This window comes from Leuciscus leuciscus, assembly GCF_965113295.1.
Source record: "Leuciscus leuciscus genome assembly, chromosome: 24".
In the NCBI taxonomy this organism is placed as follows: Eukaryota; Metazoa; Chordata; class Actinopteri; order Cypriniformes; family Leuciscidae; genus Leuciscus; species Leuciscus leuciscus.
The window spans coordinates 17183935-17204745 of NC_138723.1; the positions used below are offsets into that span (position 1 = coordinate 17183935).

Genomic DNA, 20811 nt, shown 5'->3' on the forward strand with positions numbered 1-20811 from the left:
TTACATCTTGTGAAAAGGGCATTATACCACCCCTTTAATCTATGCCCACATTATACATTACACTATAATTATTTCCCAATTTCTAAACACTCACCTTTACACAGTTAATGTTAGTCATGCAGCTTTGCAATGGTCAAATTACATTATCAATCTCTTATTTCTGAAATAAACTTGGATGAGAACCAAGATCACAATAATACACAAGTCATAGTACAGCATATATTTATTTATTTATATTTGTGCATTAATTCATGATCTGTAATACGAGGCAGTAACCTGTTAAGTAAACAGTGAGGATGGATGGAATAAGATGTTCAGGTGCTTAAAAAAGAATGAACTGATGCTGTGCAAACTGTAATAATACCTTGTTCTCCTTTTCATTCTTCATTATGAATACAACTGAGAGTAGGATGAAACATACATGATTACTGTAACAAGACTTTACAGTACATTTATGATATGCAGTGTTTACTTTGGACTTGTCAAGTGTTGGTGTGACCAAATTCATCCACGTTTATTAAAAGACACCCTTCGACCTGTTCCTTCTCTCATACATGCGCAATGCAAAACGTGACTAAAAAGTTTTAAAAGTTGTAAATAGTTGCATAGTAAACTTTATTAAAGATATTAGGTTGCATGACGGTAATGACATCTCTTACGGTGGAACCACAGATAGCATAAAATGCTAAATCTAACGGAGTAAGGCAGAATGAAAGGTCTGAATAGCAAAGGGTCAGTAATTGCTCCTTCATATATGATTCAGCAAAAGGAGAGCAGAGCCGCGATAAACTACAGGAGCATTTACACACTTGACAGAGTGTAAATCACTGTGAATGACAACGTTGGACCCCGTATTCTCCTAAAAGAGACAATCATCCCTGAGACCCAGAATGACACTTGATGTTCATATCATACATATGCAACGCCCTGCACTGGACAGTCACCACAGCTGCTCCTGAGATAGAGCGAATGGTTCAGGAGAACAGCATCTTTCTCTTTGAGTTCCAGCATTCTGCATGTGATCGTCACTTTTGAATGCCGAGTTTGAATGCCGTTATAATCTGCTTCCTTCATATCCGTTTTCCTCATTCATTTCTTCCTCACACATTTTACGCATGTATACCATTTCCTCGTCCTCTTCCTCAGTCTCATTTCTCACGTCTCTCTCTGTTTCTTTGTTTTGCTTCTTTGCTGCCTTGAAATTGAGGTTTCCTCCCTGTTCGACATCGTCCTGTTCTTCGGATTCACCAGCTTCCTCTGACACGGAGTAAATCTCTCCTGGGTTGTTTGGCCCTTTGCAGTTCATTTGATGGCTAACAATCTTGTTTGGGACAGAACCACCCGCTAGGCCACTAAAGCCACCAGGCTTCCAGGCATTGGCTTTGGGTGCGCCCTCCTGGATCATAGAGGTGGTGACACTCTTCAGTCTCATTTTGCCCTTCAGTTGACTTCCAGCTGAAGCAGAATTGCACTTCGAAGGGTTATCAGGATATACTAGGCTTGAGGCTCCTGTGCTCCCTTTTGAGGTCGGCGTGCCAATCTTCATCATTCCCATCACCTCATACCGGAAGCTTGAGATGTCCTGTTTAAGTTCCTATTAATGATATTATTCACACATTGCTCAGTAAAACATGATGTACAGTTATATCACACTAAAAATGAACAGGATCTATTTAAATGCAAAAAAAGTATACAGTATATTATTTAATATGACTGAATTAATCTGACCTGTTTTTTAAAGGTTAAATTGTTTGAAATTGTGATTGAGATTGGCCATTTGTGGCATTCTGTGGTCAAATACTTTTGTAGTGTAATTTGGGGAAATGTCCTACACTGCCAAGATTTACAAGTATCATATTAAAGGACTCTATGGTCTCTTTTTTTATCTCATATAATGAAATAATTTTTTATATATTTTTTATAAATTATATTTATTCATAATAAATAAAGTAAATATCCATTTGAATGTTTAAATAAATATTTATTTACCCATTTACATATTTATTTACTTTTTATTTACTCAGTAGCTATGTAATAAACAGTGTTGTTATTGAACAACTAAAAAATAAATTTGTTAATTGAAATAAAGCTGAAATAATAAACTGATAAAATTAAAAATATTAGATGAAAAACTTCAGTTTAAAGAAATGTATTTAATTTAACAATTAGAAATGGCAACAATTGAAATAAAAGAAGTTTCAGTTAAAAAACTAAAATTACTAAAACCAAAACCCAAATAAATTAGTTTAATATAAATATTTTTTATAAAAAATAATAATAAAAATGACAAAAGCACAAAACAAAATTTGTAAAACTTAAACAAAAAAGAAAATGTAAAAATGAAATTGAATTCAAAATATTATTAAGTACTATAATAGTAAGTAAGTACTAAAATAATACTGGTAAGGAATGGACAACCTGATCATGGTTTTGTTTTGTGATATTGGTTGGCTGATCATTGTTCTTTACTTATTACAACATTAAAAAACAACCATACACAATTTACCTTAAAGTTCTCTTCTGTTAGTCCCTCTTCTTTTTTGGCATCCCTGATCATTGCAGCCACATACCGCTTAACCAGGTTTCTAAGTACCTCCTAAAAAATGAGATTATTTCAGTTATGAACCTAGAAAAGATTAGGCCAAACAAGCAGCCCTTAAAGTCTTTCAGAGGAGTCGAAGTGTCTTTGAAAGGTAGATTAATCTCTCAATTCAGAAGTTGATTGACACTGTGTGAAATAAAATGAAATGGTGGCAGGCTGTAACCTTTCATCTGGTCCATTTAATGATCAGTTGCTTTGAAAGAGACACCATTACCTGGTACTGGCGGTTTGTGCGGACATTTTCAGCAGCTCGAATCTGGAAAAAAAAGAGAATAACCTATAATTTGCTATACTACAAGGTAGTGAAAATCTCAGTTGCTCCAATCATTTTGTTCACAGAATCATTTCGTTCCTTCAATATATTAGATTTTTAATACTGACTGTTGTTTATTCCTCATACATTGCAATCGTATGACTTAAGAAGACTTGTGCAAGTTCTATAGACTAGTTTAATGGTGCTTTTATAAATCTTGACAATTTAAATCACCATCTACGTTTTGTCTGGTATAGAGCAGAATGAACAATCTAATTATGTTCCATGGAGGAAAAAAACAAACATTTAAACAACATCAGGGACTAACCCATGTTTCATATTAATTATTAATAGTAAAAAAGAGCAAATAGCTCATTACCCCAAGTGATCCAAGCGTCTCTGTTCTTTTTCTGTGATTAACTTTGAAGCAGTTGCTCTTGATCCATCTGATGAGGTACCACGTTGATTTTGGACTCGGGATGATGTTGAAGGGAGGAGGCAGCGTTCCGCCCTCTTCGAAGTAGCTCATCCAAAGTTTAGTTCTGGCAAACTTCCACTCAATATCAGCATGGTCCTGTGGACCAATCAAAGACATGCCAATCAAACAGTAAACTGAAAGGTATAGAAGAATATTTCCTTTTCACGCCAAAGGGTCATAAAATGAATGAAAGCAAAAAAGTGATAACAAAATATACTATAAATAAACGTTAAATATATAAGTAAATACATACATTTTGATGTACCCAAAAGCAACAAAAGCAACAATTTATAATACTTACAGCAATATGTTGGTAGGAATTATTCATCATAGCAATAAGCATATTAAGAAGCACCACCAGAGAGATTATGTTGTAGGTCCCAAACATTGTGGCTCCAACAAACTCTGTGAACTCGTGTTCGGGTTTAACATTGGTCACATGCAGTTGAACAAGACCAAATATGGACCAGAACAATGACTGCAGTGTCTCAAACATACTGTAAAAAACAACAACAACATGATATCATTATTTATTGCACAGCAAGTAAAATGAAGGTTAAATCTGTAGATCTGAGAAAATTACAGTTCCTCACGTGGTGAATGCATTGTTCTGATCGTGGCAGCGGATTCCCTTGCATGTGCCGTTTGTATTTTTAACATCATAATAGAAATACAGTTGATTGAGTCCATTTGCAAAGGCGAGCAGCACCAGGCAGTAAATGAAGAGAAATTTGAGGATGTCCAGAAGCATTCGGCCAAGGGAGATCTGAAGAGGGCCCAGGTGGGAGTTGGCTGTGAAGAGTGAAATCAGTCGTAGGGAGCTAAATATATTAGCAATGGCGAACAAGGCCTCGCCCACCAAGGTAGGATGCCACATCACCCATTGTTCCCGGGGCAGGTTGCCAGAGTCCTGCAGAAAGATAAATGTTGTAAATTACAGTATGTCATCGTATTCAACCTCTGGTCATAATCTGTTCTTGCTTCCAAATAAGACTAACATCTTGTCCTAACCATGCACAACCCAAAATGTTTTCCAGCAACAAGTAATCCACAATGAAAGGCGAAATGTGTTGAATGCTAATAAAAAAAAAAAAGTATATAGTTAATTGTGGCTTCAAAAATGGTTTTCTGAAACACAGATTAAGTACAGATTACTAACACCTGGACTATGGAGTCATGAACTCAAATAAACCAGATTAATTTAAAACAAACTGCGCAAATCTGAAATAGCATGACAGAGGTCTGACAAAGCTTAAAATTGCATGGAACTGAGAAGCAAGGAAAACAATGACAGCAGAAAACAAACTTTACTGAACAAAAGATAACTCTTTTAAAGCAAATAGCAAAGAACAACTACACACATCAGCTGTGGAATCTACCTAAGCGCCTAAAGCATAGGTCAACCCTGCTCCTGGAGGGTCACTGCCCTGCACAGTCAAACCAACCTGTTTCAGCCTGTGATCATCAGGCAATCCTGAAGAGCTTGATTAACTGCTTCATGTGTGTTTGATTAGGGTTGGAGCTAAACTCTGCAGGACAGTGGCCCTCCAGGAGCATGGTTGAAGAAAAATATGAGATGGCAGAACTAATTATTTCTCAATACTTTTGTGTTCTCTCACAAATGTTTTATATTCCGCCAAGAAACTTTGCTTACACAAATGTTGTGAGTGAACGCAAAGTTTCCTACTCTACCCACTCCGAACAGGATTCGAACCAGGGTCTCCAGCATGGAAAGCAGGTGAGTTAACAAGGACGCTAGTCTCTAGCGTTGATCACTAATGCGCCTCTTACTAGCATGCCTGTGTTGCATCCAAGTAATCCGTGTGTGCGCGTGTGTGTGTGTGTGTGTGTATTCTTTAAAACACAACATTAATTTGAAGTTAAAGGGATACTCCACCGTTTTTTCATGTTAAACTATGTTATTCCCTTAACTAAGACGAGTTGATACATACCTCTCTCATCTCAGTGCGTGCACTCAATCGCTCTGGCGCGCGGTGACACTTTGATAGCACTTAGCTTAGCCCAATATATTCAATGGTATCTAACAGCAATGAATTTAGAAGTGACCAAACACATCAACGTTTTCCCTATTTAAAAACAGTTACACGAGTAGTTATACGACCAAGTAGGGTGACACAAAATAAAACATGGCGCTTTTCTAAGCGGGTTAAAAAGGATAAATATAATGTATGGCGGAATAGCACTTTTGGAAGTAGTTCGACTCGGCGCAGTAAAAAGTCACGCCTGATCCTCTTCCCACTATTGACAGAAGTGAGAGGAAGAGGATCAGGCGTGACTTTTTACTGCGCCGAGTCGAACTACTCCCAAAAGTGCTATTCCGGTGGAGTATCCCTTTAAACTTGCCTCCTGGACGGTTTAATTTAAGCCTCAATTTAGTCCTGGAGTAGCTCTACTCTTCTAGGACTATTTAAAACAGGGGTGGGGAACGTTGGTCCAGGAGGGCCATTGTCCTGCAGAGTTTAGCTCCAACCCTGAAAAAACCTCACCTGATTGTAGCCTTAGTGATCCTGAAGACATTGATTAGCTTGTTCAGGTGTGTTTGATTAGGGTTGCAACTAAACTCTGCAGGAGAGTGGCCCTCCAGGACCAACGTCCCCCCCCCCCCCCCCCCCCCCCCCCCCCCCGATTTATAACGATGACAGAGAAAGCAGATTTCTGTTAATCTGTTTTAAAAGGCCATTTTAGTCTAGGACTAGGCTTAATCTCTGTCTGGGAAATCGCCCCAATAGGGTTTATTTTATATAGGAATAAAATAGAACATTTGAACATAATTGCAATTTGTTACCCTAACGTGAGCGACAATCTTCAATGAGATAGTGGCCAGATACAGAGAATTCATGACAAAGTCCATGAGGTTCCACCAGTCATGAATGTAATCCTGAAAGCCACCGTCCCACATTTGTTTGATCTCAGCCCATACAAAGCCTGTAAAGCAAAGGATAAGAAAGACAATTAATCTACAACTGATCAAAATCCGACTGGTCAAATCAGAAAAAATGTCCAGCCCTAAAAACACATTACCTAAAACCCAGGGTAGAATCATCCATTCCACAGTGGTAACGGTGGGCTTTGAGGCCTGCATAGTGTCACTCATAGTGGTATTCCTGCTGTGATCCACATGTTGGGAGGCCAACAGCAGGAGAAAGAGGAAGGTCAGATAAGAAGCAGTGTGGCATATAAACTTGATGAAGGGTTTTCGAATGAAGAGGCCGTAGCGGCTCTTGGGGGCGGTCAAGTAGAACAGCGAAAAGAAGGGGAAGAGGAATCCGATGAACATACAGGTGACAGACTTGCTGGCCCAGTGGCGGCGTCTCCAGCCTGGGAACTCATCGTACCAGCGAGATGCGAGCAGCTGCTGACAGTTTGGCTGTGCTACAAACTAACCACAGAGTAATGAAAAGAGATGAAATTGACTAATTAAATAAATTAACTTTCATAAAGGGGTAAATTCATTGTTAACCACAAATAAATCAAGACATACATACAGTAATGTATAGAGTTGCTGAGATTTTGTCTGAACTGTAATTTAACGATTTGCTTGCATTTCTGTAATGTGCAATGAAGCAAAAATCATTTTCTGACTTCTTTCATGCATGGAGACTGTCATCATCTTGTTTTGTTTTTTTACAGTTGCAAAAGAAATGCTCTCTGTGGGAGAACACAAATAACGGAGCCTTGTCCTAATGAGAAACAAGTGCCATTTGAAAAAGAGCTAACACAAAAGGCACAAAAAGGCTTACAGTAACACACTGTTTTTTTCTCAGGCTGCTCTCTCTGGTTCTCATCATATCTGGTTTAAATCCCTATATCTTTTCTGCACCTTTTCTGAAAACCATCTGGGCCACACATGGAACGCAGCAAGCCAAACACTGACTCATGTGTGAATAAAACATAGATGTATGTGATTTTCTTTTTTGTGATGTCAATGATACTTAACTCTTACTTTACTCTTACGTATAAAATTTTTTTAAATAAAAATAAATAAAAAATTTAATTAATTAAATTAAAAACATGATTATTTATATTTTATATATTTTTTATATTACATTATTATTATTTTAATATACAAAAAAAACTGATTTTTTTATTACTATTTATATGTTGTCAATAATTAAATAAATAAACAGTGTAGTCTAATATCCCTTTTTTGGTTCTGACTGTAATTCATGAAAGACAAATAATGAAACATAATGGTTAAGCCTAGCTTGTAGTCAATTGTTTGTGATGTAGAAGATCTTCCTGAGGTATTTCAATGATACAGCAAAAGAAAAGTAATATTCTGCTGTGCCTCTGTTAAATTCAGCGCATTCTCATCCTAGGGCATCGCTTTTGACATTTCGTCTAGATCGGGCTGGTTAAATTACATAGATGCTATACATGTGAATAAAGGGCAATATCCTCCACAGCTTGCAAGCATCACTTCTCCATTTTCAGTCATGTTTAAGCAATCACACACATACAGTACTGTACACATGTATGACAAAGTAACTTGCAAGATGACATATTATATCACCACATAGAAACCTTTCCTGCATAAGAAAAAAATGTCCTTCAACCTTTTAAACAGAAAGAGCTTGTAATGTTACATCTGGACAGAAGGGGGCAACATAGATCCACATGATGTTGCAGCCACCCTGCAAAATCCCTCTGGGGTGGGCAACTCTGGTCCTTGACATCCACTTTCCAGCAGAGGCTGAATCAGAAATCGCCCACTATTCCCTACGTTAGTCCATTAACACAGTTTGATTGAAGAAGTGAATGAAAACAAGTGAGCGAATTCGGACAGCTGTTGAGCGTACATCGGCTGTACACTCGTTATAGCGGTGCAATGTGGGATAGAATGAGTGCACTCAATTACGTCCACTATGGTTTCGGACACCTCTACAAATGGCTGTCCTTTCAAATAATGCCCTATTTGAGGGTATGGGGGGCGATTTCGGATTCATCCAGGGTTCCAGTCCTAATCAAACACACCTGTACAAGCTAATCAAGGTCTTCAGGATTACTAGAAAGCTACAGGCAGGTGAGTCTGTTTGATCAGGGTTGCAGACAAATTCTACAGGGAAATAGATCTTGAGGGCCAGAGTTGGCCATAAAAACTCAACCTAATATCTTGAGGTGAACATTTTCTTCTCAGCTTTAAAGACCCAAATTTGCTAATTAGATTTATGCACACCACCACCTGAAAGTATCCACATTGTGTAAAATACACCACATTGCTAAATCAACAGGGCAGACATCCAAATATAATCCCAGACTACTGAAACAAACAGATGAACACCTGTGAACCTTTGCAATATGCTTGAGTGCTGTTCCTATCTGGAGTGATTGTTTTGCGCTTCTGCTAATGATCTAGCAGCATTTGAGGATTGCTTTCAAAGTTCTTGTTGTCACAGAACCATTTCTGACATTTGGAGAGCAAAAATCTCACCTCTTTCTGATTGTACTTGATAGCCAGTTTAAGCCTGGCGAGATCATTACCCCCTTCCTCCACCAGGAAATTGATATCATCCTTGTAGTTCAGAATCAACTCGAGCTCTCTGGAGCTGCGCGTCTGGTCGAGCATATCTTTGGCAAACTGCTTGCACTGCTGTGAAAGCTCTTCGTACTCTGACTTGAATTCATTCTCCACCTTGCTGAGCTCCTGGAGCTCCCAGCTAAGCTGAAAGGCCGTCAGGAAGGGGTCCTCGCTGGATAGGGCGATGAGCGAAGGACTGGCCAGGGCCCGGTAGGTGTTGAGACGGGATCTGGAATGTCGCAGGCTGTCCACGTCTGAGCCGGACACACATTCCATGCAGTTGCAACGCACCTGGTGGGGCTGGGGCACGGACACCCCCTTCTGAACCAGCATCTTGATGATCTCATAGTTGTTGGTGTGTGCGGCCAAAATAATGGGCGTTATGTCAGGGGTAAAATCGGAGAACTGTTTATCCAACAGGATAGGGGGCACCTAGAAAAAAAAAGAAGAAACCAGGGCTGGTAAACATAAAGTTCACTGCAAAAAAGAAATAAATGAGGGAGCAGGCCCCCAATCAAATAGCTTTGCTGCCATATTGAATGTAATTTTTCTCTACAAGTGTTCTTGTTCCTCTCCCTTATAATGTCTGTGATGTAATTTGAAAACCAAATGCATTTGAATAGAAATGAATCAAAAGTTCAAAAGAAAATTATTTATTTGAAATCTTTTATGTCACTTTTGATGAATTTCCAAAATGCTGTACTGAACCCCCAAACATTTGAATGGCAGTGTAGCTCTACGTCTATGATAACTCAAGAAATTTGTGGAAAAAGACCTGTTATCATTAATGAATACCATTTCTAGTCCCATAATTATATTACTGTTTACTCATACTCATGAGATGACTTTCAAACAACATAGTTAGCCACATTTAGGGAAATTGAGGGAAAATTTGTGAGTTTGGACACTATTGTGTATGACATTACACACACGCTGTGCCATGAAAGATGCAAAGATTTTAAATACAAGCTGTTTAGACTGAAACAAATTTTCACAAATCAAATTTTAAATGGGTTGCAAACCTCCTACAAATGTGATCTGGATCAGGTTAGTTTTTCTGTTTAGACTACAAGAAATTTGAGCATTTGAGAGGGAACGTCTGGTAAGCCTGGTTCCCTGAAGACCAGGAAACTATAAAGCATACCCAGAATCAAACCACGCTAGTTTCTGATAGGCTGAAGCAAGTCGATCACAGGCATGCAGGGAGTATAGCAGGGCAACACAGCGTCTCGTTCCCTCTTCAGGGAACCAGGGTTACATATGTAACCTGAGACGTTCCCTTTCAAGGGAACTCGAGCTGCATCGAGACGCTGTGGGAACTTTAAACACGGAGACTTATAATAAATTATAGGACAGTTACTGACTGCTAAAATGAGCTTTTCATTCATCTTGTCTTGGTCGGACTCGGCACTGAAGAGCAACGGATCAAGTGCGTCCACTGACTTCACTCCTATTGGTTGTCGCTTCTAAAAGTCACTCTTCATTTGCATAAAGTTGAACTTGGTTCTCAAAATCTCAACTCTGTTGCGTCGCTGGACACGCCCCATCCAGTCGCCAACGGTCACTGTCGCTCGTGTTGCCGGAAATCTCCATTGAAATGAATGGTATCGTGTTGGTTTGTCGCTGGTAGTGTGAACGCAACTTTAGACGAAAGAACCATAGACCCCAGAGTGGAGCCTAAATCTAAGTTATAAAACCTGACAAAAGTGTGCGGAGAGGACCAGCCTGCCACATCGCAAATGTCCTGAAGGGAGACACCCGACAGTAAAGCTTTTGAAGCGGCCATACTCCTGGTGGAGTGGGCCCGGACAGTCATAGGTGAGTTTCCGGCAGAAGCAGGACCCGAACCGTGAGGAACGCGTGCCGAAGCGCCCTCCTAGAAGAACGCTCGGCGGGAGCGGATCGTCCTGACGGACAGCTTATCACAATGCTCACACTCAGCCCTCTCAGGGACAGACTGGGCATGCTCCACTCCCAAACAAGCAACACAAAGTTTGTGTGTATCCCCAACCGTAAGGAAGCGCGGGCAGGGAAAAGCACACGGCTTAAATTGCTGCTTATTCGCTATGTCTTTATATAGTGTACAACTTGACAAACACCACCAAATAGACAGAGACAGTTTCACAGAGAGTGCTTGCTGAAGACACAGAAGCTAGCGTGGTTTGATTCTGGGTATGCTTTATAGTTCTACCAGAAAAACTCGGGAGGCGAAATAACGTAACAAGTATGCATTTATTAACAGCCCAGCAAGCAAGTATTATGATATAAAGTGCTTTGGCGTAGGCCCCGTCCATAGCTCGCAATCCGAGGGTACGGAATCTGCATTTCCTGCCTGAAGACGAAGGCAGGGGCGCAGCCGACCCCCTGGGAGGTATGGGAAGGGACCATCCTGGTGGTGGTGGGGAGGATGGAGGGGAAGGAACCATCCTGGTGGTGGTGGGGAGGATGGAGCTGAATGTAGGCGTCAGCATCTGCGAACTCAGACATGTGTAAGTATCGATCTTTTATACTACAAATATTAGAACACGATTGGATAGATGAGAAGGTAATAAGTGATGTGACAATTGAGTCTTCCCGGCAAAGCTTTAATTTTCCTGGTCTATGACCCGCCTATGACGTTCTGTCACACCTTTGGACTGATTTCAAACATGCTTCATGACGGAATCACGCAGGGGCGTTCCCACATCGTCTCGACGCAGCTCGAGTTCCCTTGAAAGGGAATCTGATTTTTGCTGCCTGTCTGATCAATGCATGATTCAATTATTCTATGCTATCCCACAAAAAACCTAACCAGCTAAAATGACAAATTCACCTTATTCTTCTGTGACATGGCTCATGATGATCAATTTGCTACACTGTGTGGCGATAGTCACAAAGTGAAAAGTGAATCTTCAGCTGCAAGACAGTGAGAAAGATAATGCAATCCACCTTCATGCAAAAACTAAAAAATAACTATTAATATTATTAAAAAGAACACTACTTTCAAAACTTTTAATTAAACAGCCATGTCTACAGGGAAAAAATGTCCCTTTCAGAGAGGATTAGTGCATTATCAGGTTCCAGGTATCACTGCGACATGGTCTGGAAAACTGTTTAAAACGTCTGAAACAGTTTGGATATAATCTGTACATTTACAGTCGCTTCGCAAAAGAAAGTAATACCAAGGCAACTTACTGTGAATTCCTGAATGTTTAAGTTGAATTGAAAGGAGGTGCTACAGTAGGAGAGACATCAAATCGTTTCGGTTTGGAAACTCTAAAGTAAATTTGTCAGTGATTGCCGTCTTACCTGCATGCCCCCGCTGGGCTTTTTATGATTCAAAAGCAACTCCACAGCCCCCACCACCTCCTTTCGTATGGCGTGTAAGAGCGCATCCCCCACGTACACGCCAAAGCTGAGCAGCAACTCGACGATTTCCAGATTCTCATTCTCAATGGCAATTAACAGAGCCGTCCGTCCCAGTGGGTCGATGCAGTTGATGTTGATTTTGAAGTAGATCTCTGCTTCTATCAGCGATTGTTTGACACTGGCGTAGTCACCTTTCTCCACAGCGCACAGGTAGGCCTTCTCCAGCGGTGACAGCTCAGACTCGGCTCGAACTATCTGCAGCGGGATCCGGTCTCTGTACGCGAAGTTGTCCGTTCTGCGGAAGTAGAGCTGTGACATTGCTGCAATGCCTTCATGTGAGACGACTGGGCATGGAGAGAGATGGAAACAGAGAGAGCCAGTACAGAAAATGAAGAGATGCTGGTAAATGTGGGTAGGAATCATGCATTTCACAGGAAATGGCTTTAAGCATCGTAAACCATCATCTCCACACCCAACATCCCATTAGCATGACACTCAGCCCTTATTTGCTTGTTTTTCTGTTGACTCTGCGGTTATTAGATTTAGGTGTTTTGTTGAAGGCCACAGTGAAAACCTCAGATACTTCTAATGGGACAAGCTCTTAATGGAGTTAAGAGAACACTTGCTATAAATTATGCCATAAATGAATACCATGGACTGGAGTTTATAATGCATCATTAATGTTAATCAATAAAATATCTGCTGGGAATTCAACCTGTTGAGATTACCCGAATATCAGGCATCTAATATTCAATGTTGGGATCAGTGTTGCTTTCCCTCAACACGCAAATGATCTCTAGAAATGCCCTCTTATAAGCGGTCATTTGGATCACAATAGATCACAATAGAGGGTGGTTAACTCAAGCTCAATATATTTTCACGTTTTATTCTACAACATAAAATACAATACATCAGTAATACCCCCTTGTGATTTTTTGAAGCTTCACTTGTCTTGAAAAAGGCAGTCTAAACGTATCAACCTACTGTAACAGCCTCACTGTGTTTACAATCATGCACTTGCAAACTATTCAAACTATTCTGCAAAAAAAAAAAAAAACTTTTCTCAAATGAAGACTGAAATAGTTGTCAGAAGCTTAGTGATAGTGATGTTGAAGTCATATGAAAGTGGTATAGTTCATTTATATCTTACATCTGGTGACTGCTTCAAAATGTATAAAAAATGTATTCATTTGTGAAGATTATCCTGATGAACAAAGCATATAAGAATCAAACTGTTGTAGGTCACAGAGCTTATTAATGCAAATAATCCAAAATATGTATATAATCCAAAAAATCATGTTGGATTTGTGTAGAGGAAACCAGGATGATGCTCACTTCCGGGTTGGCCCAGATATGTCGTCGCAGTACTCATAGACAACATGAGTCAAATATTTGTAGCCGCTGAAATCTGCATAAACATGTTCTTTGGATATGAGCCTCAATATTTGTCATAATAGGTTCATGGCATCAGGGGTCTGCAGATGATGCTGATGTTTTATGGCAAGTGCTTTCTCTTGGGTGCTTTACAGGAACATGCTGTTAAAACATTTTGGTTCTCGACAGACTTAACAGTTACTATTCAATGACCTCATGGTGTTTTAATGGTCCAAATATAGAGTACATTAAATTAAATGAACACTTATACTTGTGACTATCTCCTAGAGACGTCTATTGTTAAGATAATTATAAACACATATTTAGTAGATATATTTTTAATGTTCATAATGTGGTTTCTTACACAGTGCTGAGTGTGTGATGAGGGCCAAATACAATTACTCTCTTTTACCACAGTAAAAGTATGAAAATGCTCTCTTGTAAACTGTCATTTGGATTAATGAAGAGAAAACATGGGTCATCCAAGTCATTATTTGTATCTGATAATCTGCATATGTGTCATCTGGATAAGGGCTGAATGTGGCTGATTGACAAGATATAAATAACCATAACCTGTAAATAATGATGGCCAGTGCTTAATGTGTGGTTTGAAAAGATAAAACATTATGATCTCCAACACACTTCTCGGCTTCTCAGTGTGTCTTGTACAAACTTGTACAATATATGAGGACCTTTCATGTTGTTACACTCACTGTAAATCAAATTAAACTAATTTGTAAAGCTTAAACTAATATTTTTTGCTATTCTTATAGTTTTAATAAAGTTAGTTGCACTGTAAACCCTAAACCTGTCATTAATAAAAGTAATCATGATGTTTTGGTTAAACATACTTTAAATGTCACGTTTTGATTAGTCTGAATCTTTTTATATTTTTGTATGTGCTCTAACTAGTGAGGAGAAGTTTGAATTTAATTACTGACCCAGGTGCCATTCATAATTCCATTTTTAACCAACCATTTGCTATTGTTTTAGATTAAAAATTTAAGTAAGCAAAAACAACATATTTGATTTAAATGAATTGGTTCAGTCCACACTTTGAGAAGACTATGTGAACTTGATACAAGAGAAAGACATGCAATTCTTAGTCAACTTCAACCAAATAGTGTTTACTTCGATTCTAAAGGCTTTTTAGACAACGTTGCAATTCGTAGATTTGAATTATGAGATTATTTTGATCTATTTATGAACCTTTTACCTAGTGTAGAGGCTTTACTTAATGAGGGCATTTTCAGACTGTGCGCAGAAGTGGTTGATGAACACAGACAGATCAGTGCGCAGTGCGCTCTTTAGTCGCCACTCGTGATTGTTGTCTCAAAATATAGTGAGCTGCCTACCTCAGCAGCATTTCTGGCCATAGATGCTTGTTTTTGCCGCGTTTCGATTTAGCAAAATGTCCAAAAAATACTACACGCGCACCTATGCCCAAAAATGATGCACGCGCATATGATGCCACAAACAGGTAGGCAGCTCGTATTATTGTGAAAACAGGCAACACTTCAAGCGGTGCTCTAGTTTATGTTAATCATTAAATTACTTGAGATTGAATAGGTTATTTATTTTTAAATACCACAATAATTCCTTAACTGTGTGGAGCGCGTTTATAAAATAGAACTCGTTGTTACTTTAAAGGAATAGAACACCTAAAATGAATTCTGTTGTCAGTCACACACCCTCGTGTTGTTCTAAACATGTGTGAGTTATTTTTCTGTTACACAAAATGAGATGTACTCCGTCTCCATTCACTTTCATTGTATGGGGGGGAAAAACACCCCCCTTTTGTGTTTAACGAAAGAAATTCAGGTTTCGAACAACATGAGTGTAAGCAAAGAACAGAATTTGCATTTTTAAGTGAACTAACCTTTTATGAAATAACAGAATATCACCTCACCTGTTGGTTTTTGGATGTTGCACTGACTCGTGACTGGTTCGTTTAACTAACATACAACAGGTGCCGAGCGCGAAGAAAACCCGTCACACTCCAACCGCCTCCACTGAGGAAAAGCGCGAAAATGCGCATCGGTAGGAACAGAAAGCGGTCAAATAATATCCATTTGTACATGCAGCAAGGCTCAATGATCCTCTCATTTCGCATTCAAGATGGAGATAATCTGCAGAGTTTCCCAAAGCAAAACATTTTTGTTATCTCCAGAAAGTGCACGTGTGAGATCTTTGATCATTTGTCATCTTGCACATTCTCTTTCCCATAGGCTATAGGTTTCATCGCACTTTGCTGTGACGCGTTCTCATCTTTCGGTAAGAGTTATTTTGCTGATTGAAGAGACTTGGAGCGCAAAGAGCTACCAGATGTCCTGTCTGCATTCTCTCTCTCTCTCTCTCTCTCTCTCTCTCTCTCTCTCTCTCTCTCTCTATCTCTCTCTCCTGAGTGAGTGCTTGTACATGTGTTACGGTTCACCACTCGACGTCTAGTCACAGTCTTTTAAGGTGCACTGAGTATTTTATTTAATTTAATTGATTATCATTACAATATATATATATATATATATATATATATATATATATATATATATATATATATATATATATATATTGTATATTGTGTGTGTGTGTGTTATAATCATATATATATATATATATATATATATATATATATATATATATATATATATATATATATAATCATGTAGTCCCTAACCAAAAATAATAATGTTTACTTTATATAGCGCTTTCAGCCCCATATTATATAGCCCCAACCCCGATTGGGGTTTTACATTTAGATCTGCTCAAGTTGCATCAGATTTCTTTTTAATCATTTGTGGCAGTGTTTATTGAACTTATGAATGCAATGGCCAGTAATATTTAGTTATTTTTTAAACAAAGATTTTTGTTCAGTGCGCAGTCCTGACTGAATTCTACACTCTCGTGAATTCTCTAATCATAAACAACAAAGTGCAGATACAAAGTAAAAGATTCAAGTGGTTCTAGTGATTATATATAACTGGATTTTTGCCAGAGCTCATAACTCAATGAAGTGATGGACCACTTACTTTAGTGATGGGGAACAGTCTTTGCTCGCTTTCCTTAGGCCTATGATTGACTCCCGGTTTGAATAACCATTTTGTTTTTCTTGCTATATAAGTCTTGCCAAGTTTTGTCTTTGTAGCCAGAATATAAAGCTTTACAACATTACAATTTACAGTATTGTGGACAATCATTTTGATTAATTCAGATTGTAACAGTAAGCAAACTTCATACATCCATATCAGTAGGTGTCAGTGAAGTCCAAAACAACTTAAGAGCTGAATATCAAATAAGCCAGCTTGAAATTATTCAGATCGTTAACCATTACTCTCATTTTGTATAATTACAAATACTTATAATTAAATTATTTAATGAATATTAATGAAATATTCCTATGCCTGTGATGTTTTTATCTGAACATTTTCAAAAATTAGCTCAAATTAATCGTTATTTATTTCAGGCAAGGTTTGAAATAGCCTGTAGAAATATCATTTTACATTGAGATGAAAAATATTTAAGAGTAAGTTGAGACACTGTCCTTCTGAATATCATTTGTTTTGGCTTAACAGCAACCAGACAGATCTATCATCAGTGATTTATCATAATGCCAAGTTGTCTGTTAGAACAGATGAACATTTTGGACAGTGAAGTCTGTAAAACCAGTGTTATTCATATACACTTTACCATCAAATTAGTACAAATGAAACGTGTCCAGACACTGATATGATTTTTGTCTCTTCTGAGCCGTACTGCTCTTGATCAAACCAGTGAAGCTGAGTCATTGATCTGGGTTTGAAGCATTAGGTGTGAAGAAGACAACTCTAAAATCCCTCCCGCAATTTGTCAGATTAATGGTTCAAACATCACAGAGCAAGACTAGCAGCAGCCAAAGACATCTCTCTGGGAGAATTTTATGTCATCTCGGGGATCTGAAGGAAATACAAATCAAAGATCTGGAGCCATAAAGCAAATTTCACATAATTTCTCAACAGTTATTGCAAAATGTTCACCACCTGTTATGTTTAAACTCCTCAAAAAAAAATAAAAAAAATAAATGCAGGTCTTCAGCCCAAACTGAAAATCTGTTTCTGTTTATCCTTTTTAATATTTCTGTTTCACAGATAAAAAAAAAAAAAAAAAAAAAAAAAGTATTATTTTAAATAGGCCTAATATTTTTCTTTACTTATTAGACTGTCAAAACTAGCTTAGCAACAAGCTAACAACAAACTATTTAAATCAATCGGTTTAATTAAGTCAGTTTCTGTGGGGTGTAACTGTGGTCCTACTCGCACCGCTCCTTTTGAACCAGCGTCACCACCATGGGAGGTAGGAGTGCTAAAGAGAATGCCAAACCTTTGTCGCTAGATAAGCGACTTTTTACACCACTTTTCTTTCTTTAAAAAAGTGACTAGCGACCAAACTAGTGACTTTTTGAACTACTGGTTAACATGTAGACAGTCACTTTAACATATTCTTTCCGTTGTCTGACAGAAAATATGTAAATGAGAATAGCTTTATTGTTATTACTTTCCTTCGAAAATAGTTGGCAACACTGCAAGGACGCTAAAGGCCACAGTCAGTTGCAAGTGCGCCTCTTGAGGCATGGAGGGTGAGCACAGCTCTTTACCAGCTAGCCTCCATTACAGGGGCACATATAAGCAAAAACAGCAGCAAACAAATCCTAAATAAATCATTCAATTAAAAACGTGCTCCAAATAAGTTAAACAAATCAAATGTTTTTAGTATTTATTACATTACAGCCAATGCGGCCAAGCCAAAGAACAAATCTGTGTTTTCTCAGTTAATTGTTCATCCTTCCAGTGCTGCTGGAGACTCTCTATCCATTTTAAAAGTTTCCTCTGGCTATAATTGTTTAGAATAACACAGGGTGAATAAATCATATAATGTCTGAACTGTGCTACCCCTGTAGATGCCTTGCTTTGGGAAAAATACGGCAGTGCGAGGTAGGGTGATGGGGAAACAAACAGTTGAATTAGCTTTTTGATGTTTCTATGAGCCACTTTGTGGATGCTGGGTATACTGCTACCTCCAGGCAACATAAATATCTTGGTATTCACACATCTCAATAAGCTTATCTTATAATCTCATGAGCTTATAGATGTAAAAATGAGAAAAAGAGGAGGGAAATCAAAATGAGAACAGTGACCAAATCTAATACCAACTTCTTGGTTTCAATCTTTCCAAACAAATACCAAGATCTTTACTGTATTCTCACCTCAAGTACCTTGATTTGGATCATTAAAGCATGAGAGCAGATAATGGTACTCCAAATTATTACAAAATGAGATAATCTTACAGAATGGCAGTATTGATTTGCTGGGCCAGACACCATAAATGAAATGTATTCTGTTCTTCATTAATACAGGTAGGAGAGTTTGTCTGTACCCTACTTGTACAAAGGAAAGGCTTTATCAGGCCTCTGTATTCATGGCAGCTGTTTTTAAACCGTATTTCTGTTAGCCACACAAAAACCTGGATAATTAAAATTGATTGGATTTTGCCCTTAAAGAGGCCATGGATAGACACTGCTTGTTGTAGTGATTAGCATTCTTGGACCCTAGTATTTCTATAGGGAAAAGAGATCAAACCGCCACTAATAATGCAGAAAGACATATTTTTATCGTGCATATGCATTGGTACTTACTTTTTTCTTTTTTGCACTGCAAAATAATGTGAAGAAAAAGGTATTTCTATTAATTTGTCCTTGCAGGCTGCATGTAAACACAAACACAAACAAATACAGCATGACTATTGTAATCCAATTCACAAACAATTGCTTTTAGTGAATCAAAAACATTGCACAACCAGCGTATGAGTTCACACACAAACAACTAATGAGCTTGTTCTTTCAGTCGCTTTAATACATTTCTCGAATCATCCTTGAAGGGATAGTTCACCCAAAAATGTTATTTCTATCCCCATTTACTTACCCTCAAGTTGTTCCAAACCTGTATGAGTTTCTTTCTTCTGCTGAACACAAAATAAGACATTTTAAATAATATTGGTAACCAGACAGTTGATAGTTTAGTACACTTCAATAGTATTTTCTTCATTTTCTGTGGCTACACCAACATTCTTCAGAATATCTTCCTTTGTGTTCAGCAGAAGAAAGAAACTCATACCGGTTTGGAGCAACTTGAGGGTGAGTACATTATGACAACATTTACATTTTTGGGTGAACTATCTGTTTAAGATTTGCAAATCAGTAAGTGCATTTTTCAAAACAATTCATACAAACAGCACCACACAGTGGATTACCTGCAAAAACCTGTAACTTGCTCAAAATCCTTAGTTCATCTCTCAAAAGTAAGTATTTATTTAAATGAACATCTCAGTGCCAACAAAATGACAAGTACTTGTATCATTGTTCACAAGATAGTCAAAATGCTTAGTCATGTTGTCAATATAATAGTGTACTATGTCAGCATTTTCAGATGTAAACTATGGATACAATTTTGATGACAATGATTAAAAATGCACAAGACTACTGTATCTGTATGGCATTTATAAATTTTAACAGTACAAATTTACACCTTACTCTATGAAGACAGGATTCACAGTTACACTTTTACAGTACATTGTCACTGCGATATAAAGACAAAAATATATATACACACACATTCTCTCTATATATGTGTACGTGTGTATTTATAAATACTCTATGTATGTACGTGTGCGTGTGTGTGTGTGTGTGTGTGTGTGTGTGTGTGTGTTACATTATATCTCTATAAAGTATATTTACTGTATAATGTAAAATGCAAGTGGACTACTGTAATATAGCATTACAGTAAGTATTTAGTAGTATAGTGAACATTGACTGATAACATACCTGTACCTGTTCTGTCTACAAACATTTGAATGACTGAGGACACGGTTGTTCTCCCAACATTCGGCTGTACCTTTCGACTCGCCTCGCCCCGGCCTCGGCCATACGATCATGATTGAGAACACAATAGTGGCTCTTATTTCATCAGAAACTCTACAATCTTGGCCTCTTCTACCTCTTCCTCTGTTTTGCCTCCTTGCCCTTCCACCACGCATCCTTACTCCTCTTCTTCTTCCCGGCTTTTGACCCTGTTTGTTTCCTTGTTGTTCTTTCATTGTCAGAGTGTGTAACACTGTGTTGTGCTCTGTCTACATATGCTTGCCAAATGAATCTTCATGAGATGCACAAGCTATTTTAGAGAACTGGTTGA

General features: G+C 38.2%; 1 protein-coding gene across 3 annotated transcripts; it reads right to left on the reverse strand.

Annotated features, from left to right (window-relative positions):
* Window positions 1-211: 211 nt before the first annotated feature.
* Window positions 212-15954, reverse strand: trpc4a (transient receptor potential cation channel, subfamily C, member 4a). 3 transcript variants are annotated; one of them, XM_082157124.1, is made up of 11 exons: window positions 15504-15954; window positions 12161-12564; window positions 8786-9304; window positions 6376-6733; window positions 6140-6279; window positions 3927-4243; window positions 3635-3830; window positions 3235-3429; window positions 2817-2858; window positions 2507-2596; window positions 212-1594 (listed from the first exon to the last, which is right to left on the reverse strand). In XM_082157124.1, exons 2-11 carry the CDS (start codon window positions 12536-12538, stop codon window positions 1055-1057), a joined length of 2775 nt encoding a protein of 924 aa, XP_082013250.1. In that variant the 5' UTR covers window positions 12539-12564; window positions 15504-15954; the 3' UTR covers window positions 212-1054. The 3 variants fall into 3 exon arrangements, with proteins under 3 accessions (XP_082013250.1, XP_082013252.1, XP_082013251.1); XM_082157126.1 differs by lacking the exon at window positions 15504-15954 and adding an exon at window positions 11205-11343 and having other exon boundaries at window positions 12161-12288; XM_082157125.1 differs by lacking the exon at window positions 15504-15954 and having other exon boundaries at window positions 11685-12295.
* Window positions 15955-20811: the final 4857 nt, after the last annotated feature.